Source organism: Bidens hawaiensis, unplaced genomic scaffold (genome assembly GCF_021521415.1).
Source record: "Bidens hawaiensis isolate Kalapana, Puna unplaced genomic scaffold, B.hawaiensis_p1.1 tig00007515_1, whole genome shotgun sequence".
NCBI classification, from domain to species: Eukaryota; Viridiplantae; Streptophyta; class Magnoliopsida; order Asterales; family Asteraceae; genus Bidens; species Bidens hawaiensis.
The window spans coordinates 812,517-834,173 of record NW_027491526.1 but is presented as its reverse complement, the minus strand read 5'-3'; the positions used below and the strand labels follow the sequence as shown (position 1 = coordinate 834,173).

Below are 21,657 nucleotides of genomic sequence, written 5' to 3'. Positions count from 1 at the left end.
CATTATTTTCTATTTTATTGATGAGTTGTATATAGTTTCTTTCATGTTTGACTGGTAACTTCAGCTTCTAGTCTGCCTGCCAGCTTCTAAACATATACAGAACATTTGTGCAAAGTTCCTCACATTGCCATTCCAGATATACCTTTGGCAAAATCTTAAAACTAATTTTATATTGAAAAATAAACACAGAATTTAAGCTGGTAAAAGGAGCACCAATTGAGGTTGGAGATATTAAAGAGTAACTTTCACCATTTTACATGACATAAAACACTCTTTTACATACTAAGAAAGATTACAACTTGTATTGGATCTATATGTTAACCGAATACTTCTTCGCTTATATATATGGAGTGTACGTAAAAATGTATGTGTGTGTGTGTGTTCAAGACTTTTGACTTACGGGTGGATTTGTAATAGATTTCTTTATACAATCTACAATACCTTCACATCCTGCATCGGGAAGGATACAACCTGCATCCTCATCTTCAGATAGTGCATGAGGAGAACGAAGGTTCCCGTGAGTCTGGCATGCCTTCATTGTCTTGCAGTGTTCTGCTTCATCGTCTCTAATGTTCATAAACACATCATACATATTTTCTGAACAAAACAAAATATCACAAATAAATACTTAATGGTATGTATAAGTTGAAAATAAAAACAATTGGGGCGTTACTCACGTATTACTGGCCTTCGAGTATTGGGAGGTCTTGAGGTTTGAAATTCATCTGAAGAGATGTTGAAATGGTTATAAACAATTAAACCAATAAAAACACACAGGATGTAGCTAAAGTAGGACTTACCAAACAAGTACAAATCTTCTTCAGTGTAGTATTTCACAGCAACTTTAGATGGAGGAAGTTTTTTCAATTCATCTGCTCAATAAACACCAAGGTACACATCATAAGCTGTACGTTGTTACTTATTAGGCTAAGTTTCAATACAGCTGTTCAGTTATACACGCATCTAGTGGAACGGGAACTTGTAAAAAATCCAATTTTGGAGATGTTGCTCCCTTTATTGACATCTGATTATTAAAATTGCCTTTGAGGTTACAAATCATTAATTTTATTGATTTTAGTCAGAACGATTCACCTAGTGCGTCTTTATTAGTTTAGTGTATTTTAAACATTTTACAAATAGCTGCACGGTTACACCTTTTTTATTGAACTAGAAGTGATGATGTGGTGCATAAAATCCAAGAAGTTGGCATTTCTGGCAAAACTTGAAACTATAATAAACCTATGGTGATCATTGCAGATTATTCACACATCTACTGGTAGACATTATAAGCCTATTTTGTACTATTGATGGAAGTATGAACAAGCAACTAATAGTATTGAACTAGTCAACTAGGCATAATTAAGGTCACATTGTGATTTTAATAATCTATTAATAAAGAAGCATACCTCCCTTTTCTTTAATGAATTTGTCATAGGTTTCAAATGCATGGCTCTCCACACATTCGGAAAAATGATCTGTATAAGAAGACATGAAATCAGACAAAACTAACTTGCTACTATTATAAAGACTTGAGCAAGCAATACTCACATGCCATTCTCGGGCTCAAAGCGTACATAAACACTGTCATGAAATAATAGAATATTGCAATGTGTTGAGCAAGGAACCGGTCAAACCACCAAGCATTTCCCCCCAACTCCTACAATAAGAAATTGTAAATGACATATAATTAGCCAAAAATCACTAAATAATATGATACAACGCACTGTACACACACATAATATATGTATATATCATAAACATGAAGTTGGGTCCCCGTGCCCTGTACTTGCATGTGCTTGAGACCTCAAACACTACAGAAGTTACATGTATATCTAACCTTGAAATAGTATTGACTAATAATTCAATTCATAGATGAGCTACAAATAAAACAGCACTAATTTCAGCAGTAATACATTTTATTTGTAATTTTTAGGAAAATAACAAAAGGAACAAGTACAGAAGCAGTATTAGCATACACAGTTGCTTAAAGACAATCATATAGTGTCATTTATATAGTGTAAATCTTAAAATTCAGGATTGCAGTTTATCTTGATGCTTTCCCAATAACACTATCACTTGACTATAACTATAAATTACCAGAAAGAAAAATCTTAAAAGACAACAATCACGATGGACTAACTGATGATTGGAATTTTATTTCACAGATGGAAGAGATTTTACATTACAATGCATGTGTAAAAGAATACAGAAGCCAAATATGGGGAGGGAGAACACACCTCCATAATAAGCAGATGATGCATCTCATTCCAGCTCTCAGCAAAGTGGACTTTCAAATACTCTGACTTTCTCCACCAACCAAAGCTCTCATACATGTGAAGAACAGATATAAAAGCTGCAGTGTAAGCAAATTAAACACCACCGTTATATGCCTCAAAATAACATAAGTTTTACAGTCGAGCATAGATTCACACGTCACTCATCACCGACATGAATATGCAGCTAACTAACAATTTCTATATGTATCACATATTAAACATCAATTTCACTTTAAACATACATGTTGATGTCTTTCTTGGTCCACTACAATAAATACTATAAACATAATAGGAGAACTAAGCAAAACATTATAAAAGAAGCTTTTTTGGAGCCCCGTGATTGTGACACTCCTTTCATCTTTAATAGCAAAATGTCAAATATATTGGGCTAGGGGGGGGGGGGGGGGGGTCCTGTTGAGAGCTGAAAAGAACACTTACCAAAGTAAGGGACTCTTGCTATAGTTTCGAGAACAAAAAACCTTGGATAGTCTCTGTCGTGATACAATGTGTCGAGTACTTTGACTACTGAGTCCTGAAAAGACAGAGACAAATACCAATTTTCTTTCTTAGAACAGATGAGTTTTCCGGAATCCAAAGAAGTAAAAACCCATGATATAAAGAGTAAAAAAAAGTTAATAATAATATATATAACTGACCGTAAGAAGAATGTTAATAGACTGTTCAAGGTTTATGAGCCATTTATCGAGAGAAGTTGGAGGTTGATGATTTGGCGGGTGGTTGTTGTTATTTTGATGATCATTATGAGGATAAGTCTTGGGTTGAAATGTTTTATCTTCCACAATCACTTTCTCATCTTCTTGTTGCAAAATGGTTGCTCGGACCTTACACAGCCTACTCCTAGAAGAATACAAAATGAAATTTGCAGAAGTAAATCGTCCAATCCAATCCAACAAATAAAAATCTATATAGTTATTGAAGTAAAAAATGATTATAATGTATGAACATAACTTATTCTAAGAAATATGAGGATGAGAGTAACAATTGAAGGCTATGTTGTCACCACTTGGATGTAATGAATTGAAATGAATAATAGTATGTAACGATTTGAATGAATGAGTGAGTAATTGACGTTATCAGCAAGGATGACTACTTATGATGATTAACTAACCCTAAGCAGGAACTAAAAGTCATCATTAGGGTCTGAGGAGGGTAAGATGTAGGCAGCCTTACCTCTACCCCATAAGGATAGAGAGGCTGCTTCCGGTGAGACCCCCGGCTCGATAGTAGTTTTGCATCAAGCCTTAGACATAAGGCACATAGCACTCAATCATCGGGACACCGGCTGATCGGTGCATGTACCCTTATCTTTCAGCTATCAACGCCACTACATGATGCCTGATTAACCGTCCGTCACTTTTAACGTTATTTTCACGAGATTAGTAAAATAACGTCAAAATTAGTGCAATTTCACTTTTGCCCACCCGAGGGTTCACACATATATACATCATATGTGCGCACCGCAAGCAGGGCTATATATTACTTTTAGTTCCTAAGCAGGAACTAAAAGTAATATATATATATATTTACTGACCTGGAATTGAGAAGACGGATTGAGGTAGCACGATGAAAACAAGATGAAAACTGAATACTACTAGTAATAGTAATAGTTGTTGTTAGCTTGGCAGCAGCAGATGAACAAGGTGAAGGAACAACAAAACACACCACCGCCATAACTCCCCTCTCTTCTCTTTGACAACTTATTGTTTTGTAATGCCCCAAATTGTAACTTACTTACTTTTATTATTAATTTAAATATCCTAGTATTATTATTCAAAGAAAGAAAGAAAGAGCTGGCTCCTTGTCGTTTACGTGGGCGTTTAGGAAGCCGCATATTCTCTTCTCATCCCTTGGCCGGCCCAACCCCATTGCCATTGGTATTTGCCTATTTGGTATCCATCATTCATAGCTAACAACACCACTATCTAGCCTAAACCAAACTCAAACATCTAACTAAACTTAACTAACCAACATCAATCAATCAATTTCTCTTCAACATTATGATTATTTGAATCGGATTAAAAATTGTGTTAACTTGGGTTTAAACGAACAATCAATTTCTGCTTCTTGGGCTTATAATTAAATGTGATAGAACGAAAACATAATTGCTTTTTTTTTTCTTCTTTAAAGACGAATCGTATCCAAGGCCTCTCAAACCCTATCAACTGAAGAAAAAAAATGAATACCGGAACTTGAAAGTTGTTCGCTCGGAATTGGTACAAAAATACTATTACTCGGTGAAAAATGCCAATCTCTAGTTTACGATTTTAAAAAATACTTAATTTTGAATATAATTTTGTTTCTAATAAAATTTATATCGGAATGTTGACAAAAGAAAATAGATAAATAATTTAGCTGTGTATTTTAAAATTTAGAAAAATAAAAAGCAATGAAGAAAGATTATTAAGAAAAATACGTTAAATCGTATGCTTTCGGGATTATGATTTGTATATATATTTACTTCACTTGATTTTTGTTGTTGATATATACGTTCAAATCAAGAACATATCTGCTGGTTTGTATCGCCTCCCAAGAGACTTATGGTAAAAAAGTAAACTAGGAGTTTACATAGCCTTTTCCACATTGAGGTACTACAAGGAAAAAACACACAAAACAAACATCTCATTTCAGTTGTTGATGAAACTATGTCATATCCAAAAGAAACAACTTTCAAACATCATACTACTTTTTACATATGAAAGCAACATGGACAAAAGCTATTTCTTGTCTAAGAACGACGAAGAGAAGTCAGAAACGTCAAAGGTCTCCACAAAGTTTTGATCAGCAATCCTAGACTTGTTACCAGCAAACTGTTTGTACTCTTCACAGATTGTGCTCATGCACCAATTTTGCAACTTCCTGAAGCATCCAACAAGACAACCAGTTCGATGCTGAAGGCAAATCAGAATTAACTAATTAATTAGTCCATATAAATCTAAAAAATATAAACCATTGGCCAGAATGTACGTAGCTTAAAATGAAACCTTTCCATGCTTGCAATGGATGAGCACAGGATGCTTTTCTTTATCTGATATAAACAAGGTTCAATTAAGTAACTTTTTTTTACACAACCAATACAATTAACAGCTAATACTCAAATTTCCGTACCGATGAGAACATTTAGAGCTCTACGAATACTTTCCTCTTGGATCTCCATGCAAGGCTTCTGGTCATATAAATTACCGATAAAAGAAAATTAGGTAATATCATTGTATCATGTTCTATGTTATTATTAATTATATGTTACAGTCTCTATGTTAATCATATCCAGCTTAACCTTTGTAAGAAGTTGCGACATGAGACAACTATAATGGGTTTAACTTATTAATGAGGCATGGTTCAAATCCAACAAATTATACAAATATTAAGCCTTTCAAAAAAAAATAAACAAATATTAAACAATATTAAACCAACTATATATTCTACATTTTTTTTCGGTTGTAAATGGTTCCTTGTTATACTTTTATAATTAGTACTTGGTAGTTAGTGAAGGTGTTTAAAAGTGGTATTACCGTATTACAAAATCCTAGATTCAATTAATATTTCTCCTACCTCTAATTGAAAAGTATAAAGAGTTTCCCCTTCTATTCATTGATGATTATTGTTCTCTCTTTTTCTATATTAGTTGCATTCATGAGCGTTGTTAGTCGGTCGGGTTAGGTGTTGACTGATATCATTAGCACAAAGCCAAAGACCACCGACATTGCGTCATTGTTTGTTACACAAACATTAATTAAAAAAAATACATACCCAGTAAAATTTCACTCATAGAAAAGCTATTACTAATAGGGTCTACGGAGGGTGGGATGATGACAACCCTTACCCCTATCACGTAGGGTAAAAAATTGCTCTCGCTGAAACCATCAATTCTAAAAACCTTATGATGTGTATTTACGGTATATCGGATAACACAAGATGTGGCTAAAAAAATCAAATCAACAACCTTACAAGAGTAAGGATAATGATAATGGAAAACAACAACTTGCATACAGGATGAGTAGAGCATAGTAATGTTATGTAGACAATGAGACATGTAGCTCATGTACTTGCTATTAATAATTTGTTGGCGGGTCTTCCTTAATATATAACCAAATTTATTCCAAGTTATCAATTTAGAACATCTCCTAGATGTGGAAAAATAATCAAACGTTAGATTTTGAAATTGGTTAAGGAAGCGAACATAAATTTTATACGGATTTCAAATGATGCACTTAAGCTAATTAATTAAACTCATTAATCCTTGAAGAGATACATTTGGCTGCAAATTTAGTAAATCAAACGAATTGAACATATACACACATAAGAGATTACAGAGATTATTACACTTGTGTGATCATCACTGACCTTAGATTTCTGAATTCCGAAGTGATGGAGTTGAATCGAATTAGCAGTGAGAAACTCAAAAGTTTCCTCCGGGTAAGGTTCTGGGCACAAATATCTTCGTAATTGCAAATCCCCAAAATATTTATTAGCAAGTAATCATATTCATCGAAATAAAAATCTAGAAGATTGTTTACTCACATAATTGAGCGAAGTTTAAGAGTTTTTAGAAATGATAAGCTATTTGTATCCGGGAATCCAGACCTGAAGATTCCATCGTCAACCACAGCAAAATTGATAGGAGGAATGTGCATCTCATCAGACCTCCTTTCCTTCCACTCAACAATCAAATCGTTGGGCGTCTTCCACTTCTCGCTTGAAGATTCTCCATCAGCTTCAACAACACGGAACATGGGCGTAGTGCTTTCAGCTCTCATGGTGTTTCGCGCCAAAAGAGACACAGTTGTTGTTTACACTTGTGTGTCTGATTATGTGTTTTAGGAGGTGATGTGTATAGATGATATATGCATATAAACACTCACACACACGTGTGCGTGTGTGTGTATATATATATATATATAAATAAAGAGAGAGAGAGAGATTTTAGAACATGAAAAGAAAAAAAAAAGCATTCATTTTTTTTTCAATTTTAAAAATTTTAATGTATATTAAAATGGTTGAAATTCAATGTTTGTTCACCCCAACTAAAATCTAAAATTTAAATAAACAATATTCATTTATTTATAAAATGTATACATGTGTAAATTATGTGTAGGAATGTGTAAATCAAGTGTAGATGTATTTTCTACCCATAACCTACAATTGTTAATTATATTTTTTTAAATCAAAATAAAAATACATGAAAACAAATTAGTTTAATGGGTTTTTATGTACACGCATATAGACATTTCTATATAAAAAGTAGAAGCTTATAAGGAAGGGTTATATGTGTGCCAACAGAAGTATGCTATTGAACTCATTTGGCTATGTGTAGTGGGAGGCTACAAATTGGGTTGGGGGTAAGTGACATGTGACGCTCAATCAGTATATAAGGAATTTTTTGCTTTTAAGGGTGTAGTGGTGTTGTAGCCCATTGCACACACACACACACACACATATATATATATATGATTGATTTCTTTTGAGAACCACTTTGAGTTTTAAGAACTCGAAAGAACTCAACTTAACAATTTTTTTTCGAATTTTTTTTACACATGTGTAATACATAAGTGTAAATGATATAAAAAAAATTACGGTATTTTTTTACATACCGAATCGACTTTTTACACATGTGTAACTAACGCTTAAACTTGTGTAATTATCAAAAATACTTATTCTCTCGCCTGCTTCATTTTTTAATTGAATTTAATCTCAGCCACATATTTCATATCATTTAATTAAATGTGTGATTGAAATTTGAGTTCTTAAAGTTCTTAAAACTCACCATGGTTCTCAAAATAACCATCCCATATATATATATATATATATATATATATATAGGATTAGGTTCATTTCAGAAGTTTTTTTAGTGCGAGAAATGAATACAACCAATCACATTTATTCTTTCAATTTATTATTTATTTTAATAATAAGGGTATTATAGTAAAATGTATATTTTCTCATATTAGGTAAGTCATGAAGTATGGAGAAGTTATAACTAGTTTATTTTCAAGATTCAAGTATATATAGTTAAATCAACCGGTATCTATTTTTTATTTATTATTTTGTTTATAATTCAAATCGAAATTTTCAAATTGATTTATTGATCCATATCCACAATTCCATAATTTTAACCATCATCATAGCAACTTAGATCCACCATAGTATTCGTAATTTAAAAAAATGGTTATTATTGTCATAGCATTAATTTAACATTATGTAGAAAATTAAATCATAACATTAATTACTCCCTACACAACATACTATTAATCCTACATAAAAAATATTTCTTCAACAATATCATTCTTCGTAAAGTTAAACATGATATTCTTCATAGTATATACACTAAAACTTTTAAATTTATTACTTACAAAAAATTAAAAATTAAAAACTCACATCCTAGAGACCTAGACAACAAATAACCTTCTTTCACATTATAAATAGACAACAAGTATGCCTTGATCAACCAAACCTTAGATCTGAACTTAGAACCTCTCTAATATGTGATTCTTTCGTATTTATGTTCGATAATAGAATCTGAGCAATGAACGTTGTTAAATGCCACGTATTTTAATGTCATTCTAGTCATATCGCCATCCACCATGTGCTTAATATTGATTTTCATCAAACCCGACTCTCTTGAGCTTGTGAAGTCTTTAAAAGCCAAATGCCTCTCGGCCTATTTAAAAATCAAATAAAAAGTAAATTAATAATAATCTAAAACTAGTCTTTTTTTCTTTTTCTTTCTTTTTTTCAATATATAACATTATACAACTTTCTAGTTTCAGAAAGTTTCTATCGACAACTTTCCAAAACAACTTATATAAAACAAAAAGCAGCATTCTAAAACAACTTAAAAAACATTAATGTGCACTAAAGATAGAGACATTAAACTTCCACATCTAAAACTAGCTTTCTAGTTTTTATATCGAATATCAAGCATCAATCAAAATGCTTAATACACATAAACTCATAATTATCGGCAAACATCTCAAACTAACATGACCACCTACAGTAGTAATCTGCATATATAATCAACTGTCATCTAAAATCAACTGAAATATATAGATTAATATCTTTTAGCAACGATACAAATTTATTTTAAAGTAAAAAATATTTCAGATAACATCAGCATATTGCTTGCTGGTCAAATTGTTTGTAGTAGGGTAACATTAAGTGCATTGCAATATTCTTCAAAGCAAAGCACAATATAATACGCACATACAATGTATCTATGTAGGTATTTATGTCTGAACGTATGTATATATGTATGTATGTGCCTACATACGTACGCCATACACTTTATGAATGCACATGTATAGGTACGCATGCACTGTTGTTTCAGGTCCGGATGAACATACAAACACACTATGCGTTATATGCATGGAAGAAAGAAACGAATGAAAAACCCTGTGTTTTCGATAAATCAAAAGGGTACATAACAAAATAAATTATACATCTATTTATTATATACAAAGAAAGATAAAAGCACATGAGTAAAACACTAAGTTCAGATATACCTGATTTAAAGCAACGACTCCAACACAACAAATTTACATCCCATAAAACATGGTCAATTTGGACCAATCCCTGCATGTGACCCGTTAGCTATTCAACAACCCATTTTCCTACTAATCCGTGACCTATTTAACCAACCGATTAATCCAACATGCATGTATGACTGTTCATATGTAAGTGTGTATGTCTATACGTATGCGTGTATGTAGGTGCATACAATGTATCTTTATAGGTACATACAGTGTATCTGTGTAGGTGCATATGGCTGAACGTACATTTGTCTATGATGTATATATGTAGGTACACATGTCTGAATGTACGTATGTACCTGCACACATAAGTCGTACACTTCATGTATGTATGTAGGTATGTATATATATATGTGTGCATAGGTAAGTATGTTATACATAGGTACATAGATAGGAATGTACATAGGTATGTATATTCGCATGAAGTATCTCTGTAAGGCCCCGAACCCGGTGACCCTACTTTAGCGTCGGATTTACTCATAAACACAGTTCTTCAAATCAGAGTTTATTAAAACTTTTCGCGGAATATAAAACATCAATCATTTGTTACGAAGCATTAAATCTTTTCTTTGATACCATTACACAAAACTTTATATTCAAAACATCTTTACTTCTTTCTTCAGATGCCAGCCGTTCAATCCATGCCATGCGTCATCCTCTTGCTAGCTCTGTAATCGGCTCACCTGCGTGCATACTAAAAGTCAGCTACGCTGAGTGAGTTCTAGTTAATCAGGCAACATACAATCTATTCCCATATATTACTTCCCGTATCCGAAGACACATATTACTACCTTAACCTTGTATAAATATCCATAGGAGGATCGTCACGTAATATCTATTAAAAGAACCATTACCATTACCCTACCATATATAATTTCCATAGGAGGAACACTATACTATCCATAGAATGAATACTTTACTATCCATAAAAGGAACACTATACCTTCCATAAAATGAACACTATACCTTCCATAAAATGAACACTATACTTTCCATAAAAGGAACACTATACTTTCCATAAAAGGAACACTATACTTTATTATTTAATATCCATGTAAGGAGCTAGTCACTTCCCTTGACGATACGTGCAATATCCGAAGATCGTTCACGTACCGTCAAGCAATCAATCGTATCGATCACATATACCATACACGGCATACACATAAAATTATATCCTTTCGTTCATACTTTCTTACTTTCTTTTGTATTATCTTACTTTCATATCTTACGTTATAAAGAGCATTACGCCCTACATTCCTCGAGTATTACTAGGGCTCGGAACCCTCTTCGTAACCATACAACCATACGTTATCATTTCTTTCTTCTATTATCTCTATCATGTTCATACACATAAACATACATAACATACTTACCTTATTCTTAGCACTGCAACCTGGCAGTACGTGCAATATCCGAAGATCGTTCACGTACCATCAAGCCATCATCATATATTTCACATTATCCATATAAGGCATACACTTATCTCTTAGGATAAGTGTATTAACAAACATATTGAGTATGCACACAGCCCCGAAAACGTAACACATAAATGGGGCTAGAAACTCACCTGAACTCTGCTTCTTTTTCTGATAGCTGTAAATCCCTTCTTTAACTGAGCTCGGCTGACTGAACAAGTTACACGTATCAATTAACTATCACTTCTCATAATGTATTTCTATCTTTATATGACCCACAACGAACGGGGGTCCGGGGGCAGCGCCCCTGGCAGCGGGGTCTAGGGGCGGCAGCCCCTAGCAGGGTCCAAGGGGCAGAGCCCCTGGCTGGGGTCGAACTTGTCATCAGGCGAAGTTAAACCTCAGGCGAACTTAGCTTTAGGCGAAGTTAAACCTCAGGCGAACTTAGCTTTAGGCGAAGTTAAACCTCAGGCGAACTTAGCTTTAGGCGAAGTTAAACCTCAGGCGAACTTATCATCAGGCGAACTTAGCATGCAGGCGAAGTTCATTAGGCGAACTTAGCTTGCAGGCGAAGTTCATCGCTTGAAGGCGAAGTTGCCCAGATGAAGGCGAAGTTGCCCAGATGAAGGCGAAGTTGCCCAGATGTCCGCTGTTTCGGTTTCTGATCAACATTTCGGGCGATTTTAACACTCTTGTTAAGGTTCAATACCACCCACTATACTTCCCGACCATTTTCGGTCGTTTATACACTAAAAGCTCGGATCTTTAAACTTCCAAGATCAAGAATCATACCTTTTGAGCTTGTTTGGATCTCGTTTATCTTGGTATCACCACTAATCTTTCTCCCTTACCCGGACCTCGCTCGATCCTTCCTTCTTTCTCGGCCCGGCCGGCGGCGGTTTTGGGTGTGCTTGGTGTGTGTGTATGTGTGTGTTTAGGGAGTTTGGTGAAAATGAAGATATTTTGGGATTTTGGGGGTATTTATATCCCTGAAATCCCATTCTCATTTAACCCATCTCAATTAATCCAAATCCAATACCAACGTCCATTACCCGACACTAGCCCGACCCATACCAACTCCTATTCTTTTATTTATTTCCTGATAACCCGAGTAAACTTTCCCTCTATTATTAAGTAATATAATTAATATTATCTTGAAATTTCGGGATGTTACAATCTCTGCACCTACGCGCACACGTATGGATGTCTTATGTAGGGTCATACGAACGTAGGGACCTACTCAAAGAGAATCAACAACCATTCAGCTTACACAACATGCATATTCTTTTGATATCAAACCTACACCCTCTATATTACTAACAAAACAACATGCACAATTTGATGTATTCAAACTTTATATTGCTATCATGTACACATCGATTGAAAAAAAAAACAAATAAAGAAAAACCCTAACCTGTACACCTCGATTGAAAAAAAAAAAAGCAAATAAAAAAACCCTTGTTTCTTAATTACCCAACTTCATGATTAAATACAATTACAATTATACACATTGTAGGTGTCGTATAGCTTATATTATACTTTAATTGAAACAAAAAACAACAATTATGAACTTACATACCTCAAATTTCTAGGTTTTGCTTTGTCATCAATTACGATTACAAAAACCCCCAATTATGTTTTGGAAGAACACAATTCTTATCACTGATGGTGCTTTGCAAACACAATTAGTGTAGTTTAATTATTCGATTCCTTATATCAATTGCAATTTTGTGGACAATTTTCATACTATGACTCTGCCGATTTGGGAGTGAAACAGGGGAGGAAACTAGGGATTACTTACGTTACATCTTATAATCCTATACATTTGGACTCTTTTGCCCTTTTTAAAATAAAACTGCAGATTACAGTATTAATTTAATTACAAAAAAGCAATCCTTTTGTTTTAAACCCTTGATGTGTTTAATCTATGGATGAGATTCACTTCTCGCACTTCTCGCACTTCTCGCATGATCCATCCCTATATATATATATATATTACACTCACAACATATTAAAATAATAATATATTCAAAGTTTAAACAGAAGACAAATTCCCCCCCCCCCCCCCACCACCACCTTGTCGCCCCTCTTATCGTCCGGGGGAAAGGGGGGTGTTTCTCCAAAATTCGTCTAAAATCGTCCCATTTGTAGCCCCAGGAGGTTTGGGAATTGGGATGTGGAAATGCAAGTTGTCCCTAACACCCGTGAACTCTGGAGAAAAGCGCACACTTTGGATGTGTAAAGATGCTTTGAATTATTTGTATTGGAGTCAGTTTGTCTTTTGTACTTGTAACTAATGAGATCGAATGTTTAATGAAGTTATTGCTTAATCTGATCAAATTACAATCCCAGGTAATTCCGTCAACAATATTTCTATGTAAATATCAAGAAAATTTGGAGATCTTTAAGTATAGAATACCGACATCTAGAAATAACTTAATCATTACGGTATATATATATCAAGATATGGTGTACTTACAGAAACTACTCATAGAATATATAATTATCTGCAAGACACCAGAAAGATAATAGTACCTAATAAGAACACACTCCCAATACATTTCATTTTTTGTATAATACCTTATAACTTAATTTAACTAAATGCACACTCACACAAACACCATTACTATTGTGGTTTAAGCGGTCGCAATGGGGCCACCGCTGACTCTGTCTTCCACGGTCTTCATAGCTTCGAACCGAGGCTCCTTTGGCTGAAACTTGACAGCAGCATAGAGCTTCATGTAGTCCTCAAACACGAATTTCGGGTACATATTGTTTTTCTCTTGTTCCTTGTTCACTAATTCTGGTGCAGGATAAATGACCGCATCGCTCCCTGGGTTGTAAAATGAGGCTAAGGACATCCGGCCGGTCCCATCAGTCTGAGCAATCACTCTATGCAACACACTCTTGTACCTCCCATTGGTGATCACCTGATCAAAGTTAATGCATGTTTTCAATACTAAATTGAGCACACCCTTTAATCATTTTTTTTAAACATATATATGTTTTTTTTAATCATTTTTTTAAACATATATATGTAGAAGTAGTTTTGTGACTATGAATAAATATGTGTAATTATTAAATGTAGCTAGGTAGGTACCTCTAGCTGATCACCCAAATTAACTACAATAGAATGGTGCATGGGTGGAACATCAATCCAGTTGTCTCCCTTAAGTAGCTGGAGCCCGCTGACCTTATCGTCCTGAAAGAGCAAGATGACGCCACCAGCATCCGTGTGGGCCCGGAGTCCCTTGATAAGATCGGGCTTCGGGCAGGGAGGGTAGTTACTGACCTTGGTCCCGAAAGTGGGACCCTTGGCACCATAGAACACTTTCTTTAGGTAACCCTTCTCCAATCCCAGATTCTCACATAGTATGTCCAAAATATCCTCAGCCAGTTTCTCAAGTTGTTTCGCAAATTCCTTCATAACCAACCTGTTGTACACATAACATATATTATTTTAACACCTACATGTTACCTAGCTTAATTTGTTGTTGTTGAGGCCTTGAGGGTTATATATATATATATATTTTATAGAACCATATATATAGGACTATAACTTATATTCCTATATATGGTATGCTCTTGACAGAGGGTACACACGTGTGTGTATTAGAGTTTTATATTAGATTTATGATTGTATTTGATGTTGCGTTATATTTGTTTTATATCTAGTCGATATTTGTAGGATGTATTAATATTAATAAACATATATAAAGGGGGTTCATGATCAATGATATATATTAATCAAGAATGAATTTGATACCATAAACACTTTTAGCATGTTCGCGGTTAAAAAGGCTAGCTAACATGCATGATCTAGAAATCTGATTAGACAATTAAACGATAATAAGCGGTAAATGAATATCTACCTGTAGTCGTCTTCGAGATCTGGGACCTCAGAGATGTTGGATTGAGGGAGATGTCGAAGATAGAAAGTGCTCTCCCAGTCCAAATCATCGATTTCGCTTTGAACAGCTTCTAAGCCTTTGCTGGCCACCATCTCTTTAAACCTTGCCTCCATGCACTTCTTGTAGTGACCCTTTGTCATCTTCTCCACAGTGTCCAAAAGCTCAGTTGAGATCCCATGATTCACAATCTTCAAACATCAACTTATGTATTAGTATTAATATATATATGCCAATATTGATAATAAAATATTACTTAGGTATGATGCATATATACCTCAAAGAATCCCCAGTTTTCACAAGCATCATTGATTAGGTTGAGTGTGGCACCTCTTTCTTCTCCATTGAGTTTCTCCATGTCCACAACTGGGAAAGTCTCCATGAGTGTGTGTGTGTGTGTGTGTGTGTGTGTAAAATCAATGTGAGATGAGTGTGTGTGTATTTGTGTGAAATGAATAGGAGGCAACTAATTTATAGAGGTATTAAAGTGTTGATGTTAACAAGGAAAATATGGAAGAGGAGTCATGCAAATTGCAAAAACATTATGCAACAATTGTATTGTAAGTAGGACCCTTTTAAAAGTTATGGTCATCCAATGGCCATGGGTCTACATCATCTCTGGCATCATCCGGGTCGGGTACGCGTATAATATTCTACTGTCAGATTTTTTCTAAGAAAAAGTCACTAGCTGTTATTGGAATGCTGTTTTACACATGTATTGTGACCTTATGCTAGCCTTTTGTATTTTGGAGTTTTGACCATTTTTATTTGGATGCATTATTACTATTTTATTATTACCTCGTTAGGGTATTATCTATATACTGTATAAAGTGAGTGAAAGTGGTACATTGTTTTGGTTATAGTCATTATTGACATGAATAGAACAGTGGATTATCGCGCATTGTGGTGGAACGGTTTCGAATGAAATTTGTATCCCAAGGTAGATAAAAATAAGTGCATCGCGGTCGTATATTCGGAATTTTATAAAATATTATATTTGAAAATAAACAAAATAGGTTACATCAATCGAAAACCTTAAAACGAATACCGACACTGGTTCCAACAATACGGACGGGTATACCATTTTGTTTATTAACGTTAAAGTTCGTATTTTTACATCTACATAGGAACTTTAACGTTAACATGTAAACCAACATATAATTGTAAAATATTGTATTAATACAAGTTTTTCAAATTAAATTGGCATAATAATATATTGAAGCACTTAAGATTATTTTACATTTTGTTTTTTATATATATTTTTATAAATGATTACATAAAAATAGGGATGACATAAAATTGGGGACATAATATAATAATATTTATAACAAAGTAATATAAAAATAAGGGATTACATAATATTTTTATATATTTTTCAAATAAATTGGATTGCAAACTAGTAGCGGCGAATTAACTTGTAACAAAATACTCGTATTGGGCATGTATACCAGAAGAATCACTCGTTGATCAAGACCAACTCGTATTAACTAATTGAGTTTGCAAACTAACTGGTCTAGTCAGTCATTTGTAAAACTAACTGGTTCGATGTCTTTGGTAAACAAAACACCTCGCCAAGATTATTTTGGTAAACCACTCGTGTGTCGGAAAGTGTATCTACTCGTCCCGATGAAAACATTGTTGCAGTAGTCGTGAATGTTGTTTCTTAGACATGAAAATTCAATGTTCGTGGCGACTAAACGACAATTAAACGTGGCCGTTTCGGTTGATTTGTGGTCACGTGGTGTCTTTTAAGTGGCTTAGTAAATTATTCGTTTGGTTACCAAAAGTACTCGTCCCGACTATTTCTAAATATGTATTTTTAGAATTCTATGCAAATTATATGTAAAACTAGAATTTTGTTTATAAAAATACCTATTTTGAGAATCTCCCTCCCTAGTTCACATTCACAACCTATGGTGTCGTAATAATTATTAATGTTGGAGGACAGTTGCAAGTGTTCGAATAAAGTCAAGATTGCCGAACATGTACATACCCCATAAAAGTCAATAGCATTTGGAATAATTGTGTTTGATGTTTTTATGTTTTAATGGATAATGCTACAACTTGATTGATAAAAATAACTGTGGAAATTGAGTTCCAAGCTATCAATAGTTGCAATCTGAATAAAAAATTTAGTAAGTTGGTAAGGTTTCATTAAGGTCAATAAAAATTCAAAACGTTAGGTAACGATTTGTGACATTTGTGCGAGTGGCACGTTAACACTTGATCCTTGACTATGTAGGGGTTCAAAATCCAACCTACTTTTAACAACAATAGTGGCTAATTAATCCTAATCCAAATATAATATGCTAATAGTATATATATCTGTTAGTCATCAAATGCATACGTTTCATTTTACAGCTTTTATGAAAATTACAATATGCAATTCAATAAAATCACTTCTTAACAAAGAAATACATTTTCTCTGCTCAAAATGACTGGAGATGGCAAAACAAAACTCGAGCCCTGCTAGTATACCGAAACACAAAACATTCGGAACCGGTATTCCTAAACTTGGGTGGATTTGGGATTAATTTTAAAGTTTTTTCGCGAGTGTGAGATGTATATGAGATTATATGATACCTGACCACCCGTTTGAATCTGTTATAGTTGGTATACAACTAAAAGTTATACAACAGTTATAATGGTAAAAAAAATGTGCTTGGAGATCTCAATGGGTATTTTCTTTAACAAACTAACAAATATACCATATATTCGTCGAGTAATTAACGAAAAAATACTAGATGGGTATTAGCCAAGTATCGAAGTATGAGATTAAGATTACCAATACCCGACCTCAACTTAGTCCATTAACATCACTACAAAAAAATAGAGAGGACTTCTATTTGAGTCCTGCTAGCTCTAAAAAAACCTTTCTACATGTAAAATAAAATGTTGTAAACCATGAAAATGAAAATGACAATTTGCATATATGAATTCGAGAATCATAAACCATGATTATGACAATTTGCATATGTAAATTCCATCCTGCTTGATGTGAAACGAACCAAAATACACTTACAATTTAAAAAATAAATAAATAGAAAAAAAATACTTTAGTATTACTTTTCTTTGATGTTGTGTGGTTTACACATATTTGGAGAAATTTGAACACCGAGAAATTCGGTTTTCAACACCTTAACGACATCCTCAACTTATGACTTGTGTCTTGGGCATGGTGGCCCATGTAGAGCCTCGTAAATATTAATAATCCAATAGTCTTGACTCTTGAGTTCAAGTTCTAAAAATAATAAGAAAATTTACCGTTCATAAAATAGTTAATAACTAGTAGTTGTAGCTCAACGTGCGCCAAAGTGAAAAGAGGGAGAGTTTTATCGATTTTTGCATTTATTTTTTGTAACCACTTTATATTTTATTGCCAAATTAGCTTTTATATCACTTAAAAATGTATATGCAATAATACATAATCCCCGTATGAAAACACATAAAAAGGATATAATGTTATATGTAGAAAAAACGTCATTAAATTACAAAGATACTATAACTATAAATATAAGTACAGAATTGAATTTTCTCCGATTTTAGCCGAAATGAATTCTCAAACATGATATCGATTTTATATGAATTGAGTGGTGTACGGTTAAAGATTGAAAATACAAATGATTAGAAAAGGAAAAATTAAAATTGGCAAGATATATGCGGTATGAATTGACGTCTACAAAAACAGGCATGTGGCCACTCACCAATTTGGATGTAGTCTAAAATACTATGAATCCGATCTATTTTTTGGTCTTTTAATAAAGTCGACATAAGTTGTCTCGATCTTTAATCTTCTGCTTTGTTTCTTTATTTGGGATAACTCTTAAATACGCACTTTTCACTTGCACGAATCTATCCGTATTTTTAACACAACCTCCGACTTCACTACACATGGCAAACGAGAAACAAGTTGTTTCGTTTACTATTTTAAAATATAAAAACTAAACTTTACAAAAACTATATTCATATTGTTATAAGAGTGTCGGTAAGACACTTGCAAGTGGTGGATGAAATTTTCAAACCAATTATAGATGTTTGTCTCCTACATAGTGTTTTTGAATAGTTATTTGGTATTATAAATACCATGTGTTAGTAAAGAAGAGATGTATCCAGTAAAATTGCAATTCTCACATTTCATTTTACTTTATTGTTTCTTTGTTACTAAGTTCAATTATTACTTCAATAATCTTGTTATAATTAGAGCTAATATTATAACACGTTATCAGCACGAGCCGCTTATATTCTAACCAAGAAAGGTAATAGACACAAAGGTATCTACATAAGCATCATAAACACTTCTTTAATTATGTACATTAGATATATATCTATGCATATACATATACTAACTAATATACTAAGTAATAGCAATAATGTGTATAAACATTGTTATTAAAATTTGATAACTATTCTAACTTTTATTTATAGATGCACACTAATATCTCATTTAGAAGTTAGATTTATTTACACTAATAATTCTATTCTTATTATTGTGCATAATAATTATATATTTTATAAAATAAACTGTATTTAATATCTTATTTATTATCTTACTTTAAAATAATTAATATTATATATTATATATATATACACACACACATACAAACGGTAATGTTACCGTTATAAACGGTAATGTAACCGTTGTAAAAAGGTTATAAATTTTCACTATAAATAACCAATCATTAACCCCATTTCATTACAACAAACATTCTTCTTATTAAATTTATCTAAGATAAAGTTCTTAAAATGATTCACCCGGTTTTGCTGTTGGTCACTATAATGCTTATACAACTTCTCATTCTAATTTTTAATCTCCCATTTGAAGATTTCGGCATTTTCTTTTTCTTTTATATGTTTATAGCTCTACCAATGTATTGTATCTCATTGTTGATTGATATATATGGATTCTAATATTTATCTTATTATTTGCTCTATTATGTTTAGCAACAAAATGTCAAATATAGCAAAACTCGAATTCCCTGCACTCAACATTTTTGGAGAAAATTATATGTCTTGGACAGCAAATGTCAAAAGACATTTAAAATCTATAGATGTTTTAGAAACAATCCAAGAATACAATGATTGCTCTGACCAGGATAAAGCAAGAGCTGATGTTTTCATCCATAAACATATTGATGAATTACTACAGCATGAGTATTTTAATTATGATAACCCATATATGATATGGGAAGATTTGAAAAGCAGATTCGGTCATCTAAGGGAAGTTTTACTTCCTACTTCTAGAGATGAATGGAACAGTCTTAGGTTCCAAGATTTTAAGAGGGTAAATGATTACACCTCTGCTTTATACCGAATTTGCTCAAAGCTAGAATTTTGTGGGTATCCCGTAACAGAGGAAGAAAAGTTAGAGAAAACTTTCTCCACGTTTCATGCATCAAACATAAACTTGCAAACACATTATCGTTTGCAGAATTTTAGGAGATACTCTGATCTAAATGCATTGCTCCTTGTAGCAGAGAAAAATAATGAATTATTGATGAAAAATCATCAATCTCATCCCACGGGTTCATTAGCAATACCAGAAGCACATGTTGCTCACAAAAGTTCTCATAAAAATTCTGGTCATAAATGGGAACAAAGTCGAGGACGAGGCCGTGGACGTGGTCGTGGTCATTTTGACAAAAGACATTTTAATGATCGTAAGCTTTCATTCAAATGGAACAATAATTCTTACGGTCGTGGTCGTGGCGGTGGTCGTGGTCGTAACCAGAGAGCCAATAATTATCATGTCCCACACAATACCAATTCCAACCACCAAAATAAATGGAATGAAGCTGGTAGGTCCGAAAACAATGGCACTTCATGTTTTAGATGTGGAAGTACAAACCACTGGGCAAAGGCTTATCGCACAGCTCCACATTTGTGTGAACTGTACCAAGCCTCTCTAAAAGGAAAAGAGAAAGAAGTGAACCATGTTGATAACTTTAATAATATCAATGCTGAGCTAAGCGTTGAAGACTTTGGGATGGAACTTTGAAACAAAGTTGTTTGACTACTATAATTAGATGCAATTATTAAGTGTGTTCTCATTATCTTTAATTATGTAGTTTCTCTTTCATGTACTACTTGTGTTTCAATTAAATAAAGTTCTTATTAAAATATCATATGTCTTCGTTATACACTTTTTTTTTTCTTAATATTTTTCAAGATTTAAAATGAAAATCACCGGAGCAGAAGATCAAACAAATGAAGAAGATATATGTATAGCGGATAGTGGAGCCACGCATACTATACTTAGATCGAAAAAATATTTTTATAAACTGAAACCAACAAAAGGGATCATCAATACAATATCAGGTCCTACAAACTTGATAGAAGGAGTGGGAAAAGCTAATTTAGCATTACCAAATGGTACAAAGCTCAAAATAGAAAATGCTTTATTTTCCCCAAAATCAACAAGAAATTTGTTGAGTTTCAGAAACATATATCATAATGGATATGATACTCAGTCAAGGACTGTTAGTAATGAAAAATATTTGCATATCATAAGCAAAGA

General features: G+C 33.3%; 3 protein-coding genes across 3 annotated transcripts; all 3 read right to left on the bottom strand.

Moving 5' to 3' along the window:
• Window positions 1–79: 79 nt before the first annotated feature.
• Window positions 80–3,021, bottom strand: LOC143635512 (ubiquinol oxidase 4, chloroplastic/chromoplastic-like). Its single transcript, XM_077103333.1, has 8 exons — window positions 2,933–3,021; window positions 2,715–2,808; window positions 2,238–2,353; window positions 1,549–1,657; window positions 1,407–1,475; window positions 801–872; window positions 678–725; window positions 80–597 (listed from the first exon to the last, which is right to left on the bottom strand). Exons 3-8 carry the CDS (start codon window positions 2,331–2,333, stop codon window positions 383–385), a joined length of 609 nt encoding a protein of 202 aa, XP_076959448.1. The 5' UTR covers window positions 2,334–2,353; window positions 2,715–2,808; window positions 2,933–3,021; the 3' UTR covers window positions 80–382.
• A 1,990-nt stretch (window positions 3,022–5,011) lies between these two features.
• On the bottom strand, window positions 5,012–7,051 carry LOC143635459 (inositol diphosphatase DSP4-like). Its single transcript, XM_077103288.1, has 5 exons — window positions 6,816–7,051; window positions 6,639–6,732; window positions 5,403–5,460; window positions 5,279–5,322; window positions 5,012–5,185 (listed from the first exon to the last, which is right to left on the bottom strand). Exons 1-5 carry the CDS (start codon window positions 7,049–7,051, stop codon window positions 5,012–5,014), a joined length of 606 nt encoding a protein of 201 aa, XP_076959403.1.
• Window positions 7,052–13,644: 6,593 nt separating this feature from the next.
• On the bottom strand, window positions 13,645–15,637 carry LOC143635510 (1-aminocyclopropane-1-carboxylate oxidase-like). Its single transcript, XM_077103331.1, has 4 exons — window positions 15,421–15,637; window positions 15,108–15,334; window positions 14,336–14,669; window positions 13,645–14,165 (listed from the first exon to the last, which is right to left on the bottom strand). The coding sequence occupies exons 1-4, from the start codon at window positions 15,523–15,525 to the stop codon at window positions 13,872–13,874; spliced, it is 960 nt and encodes a 319-aa protein (XP_076959446.1). The 5' UTR covers window positions 15,526–15,637; the 3' UTR covers window positions 13,645–13,871.
• Window positions 15,638–21,657: the final 6,020 nt, after the last annotated feature.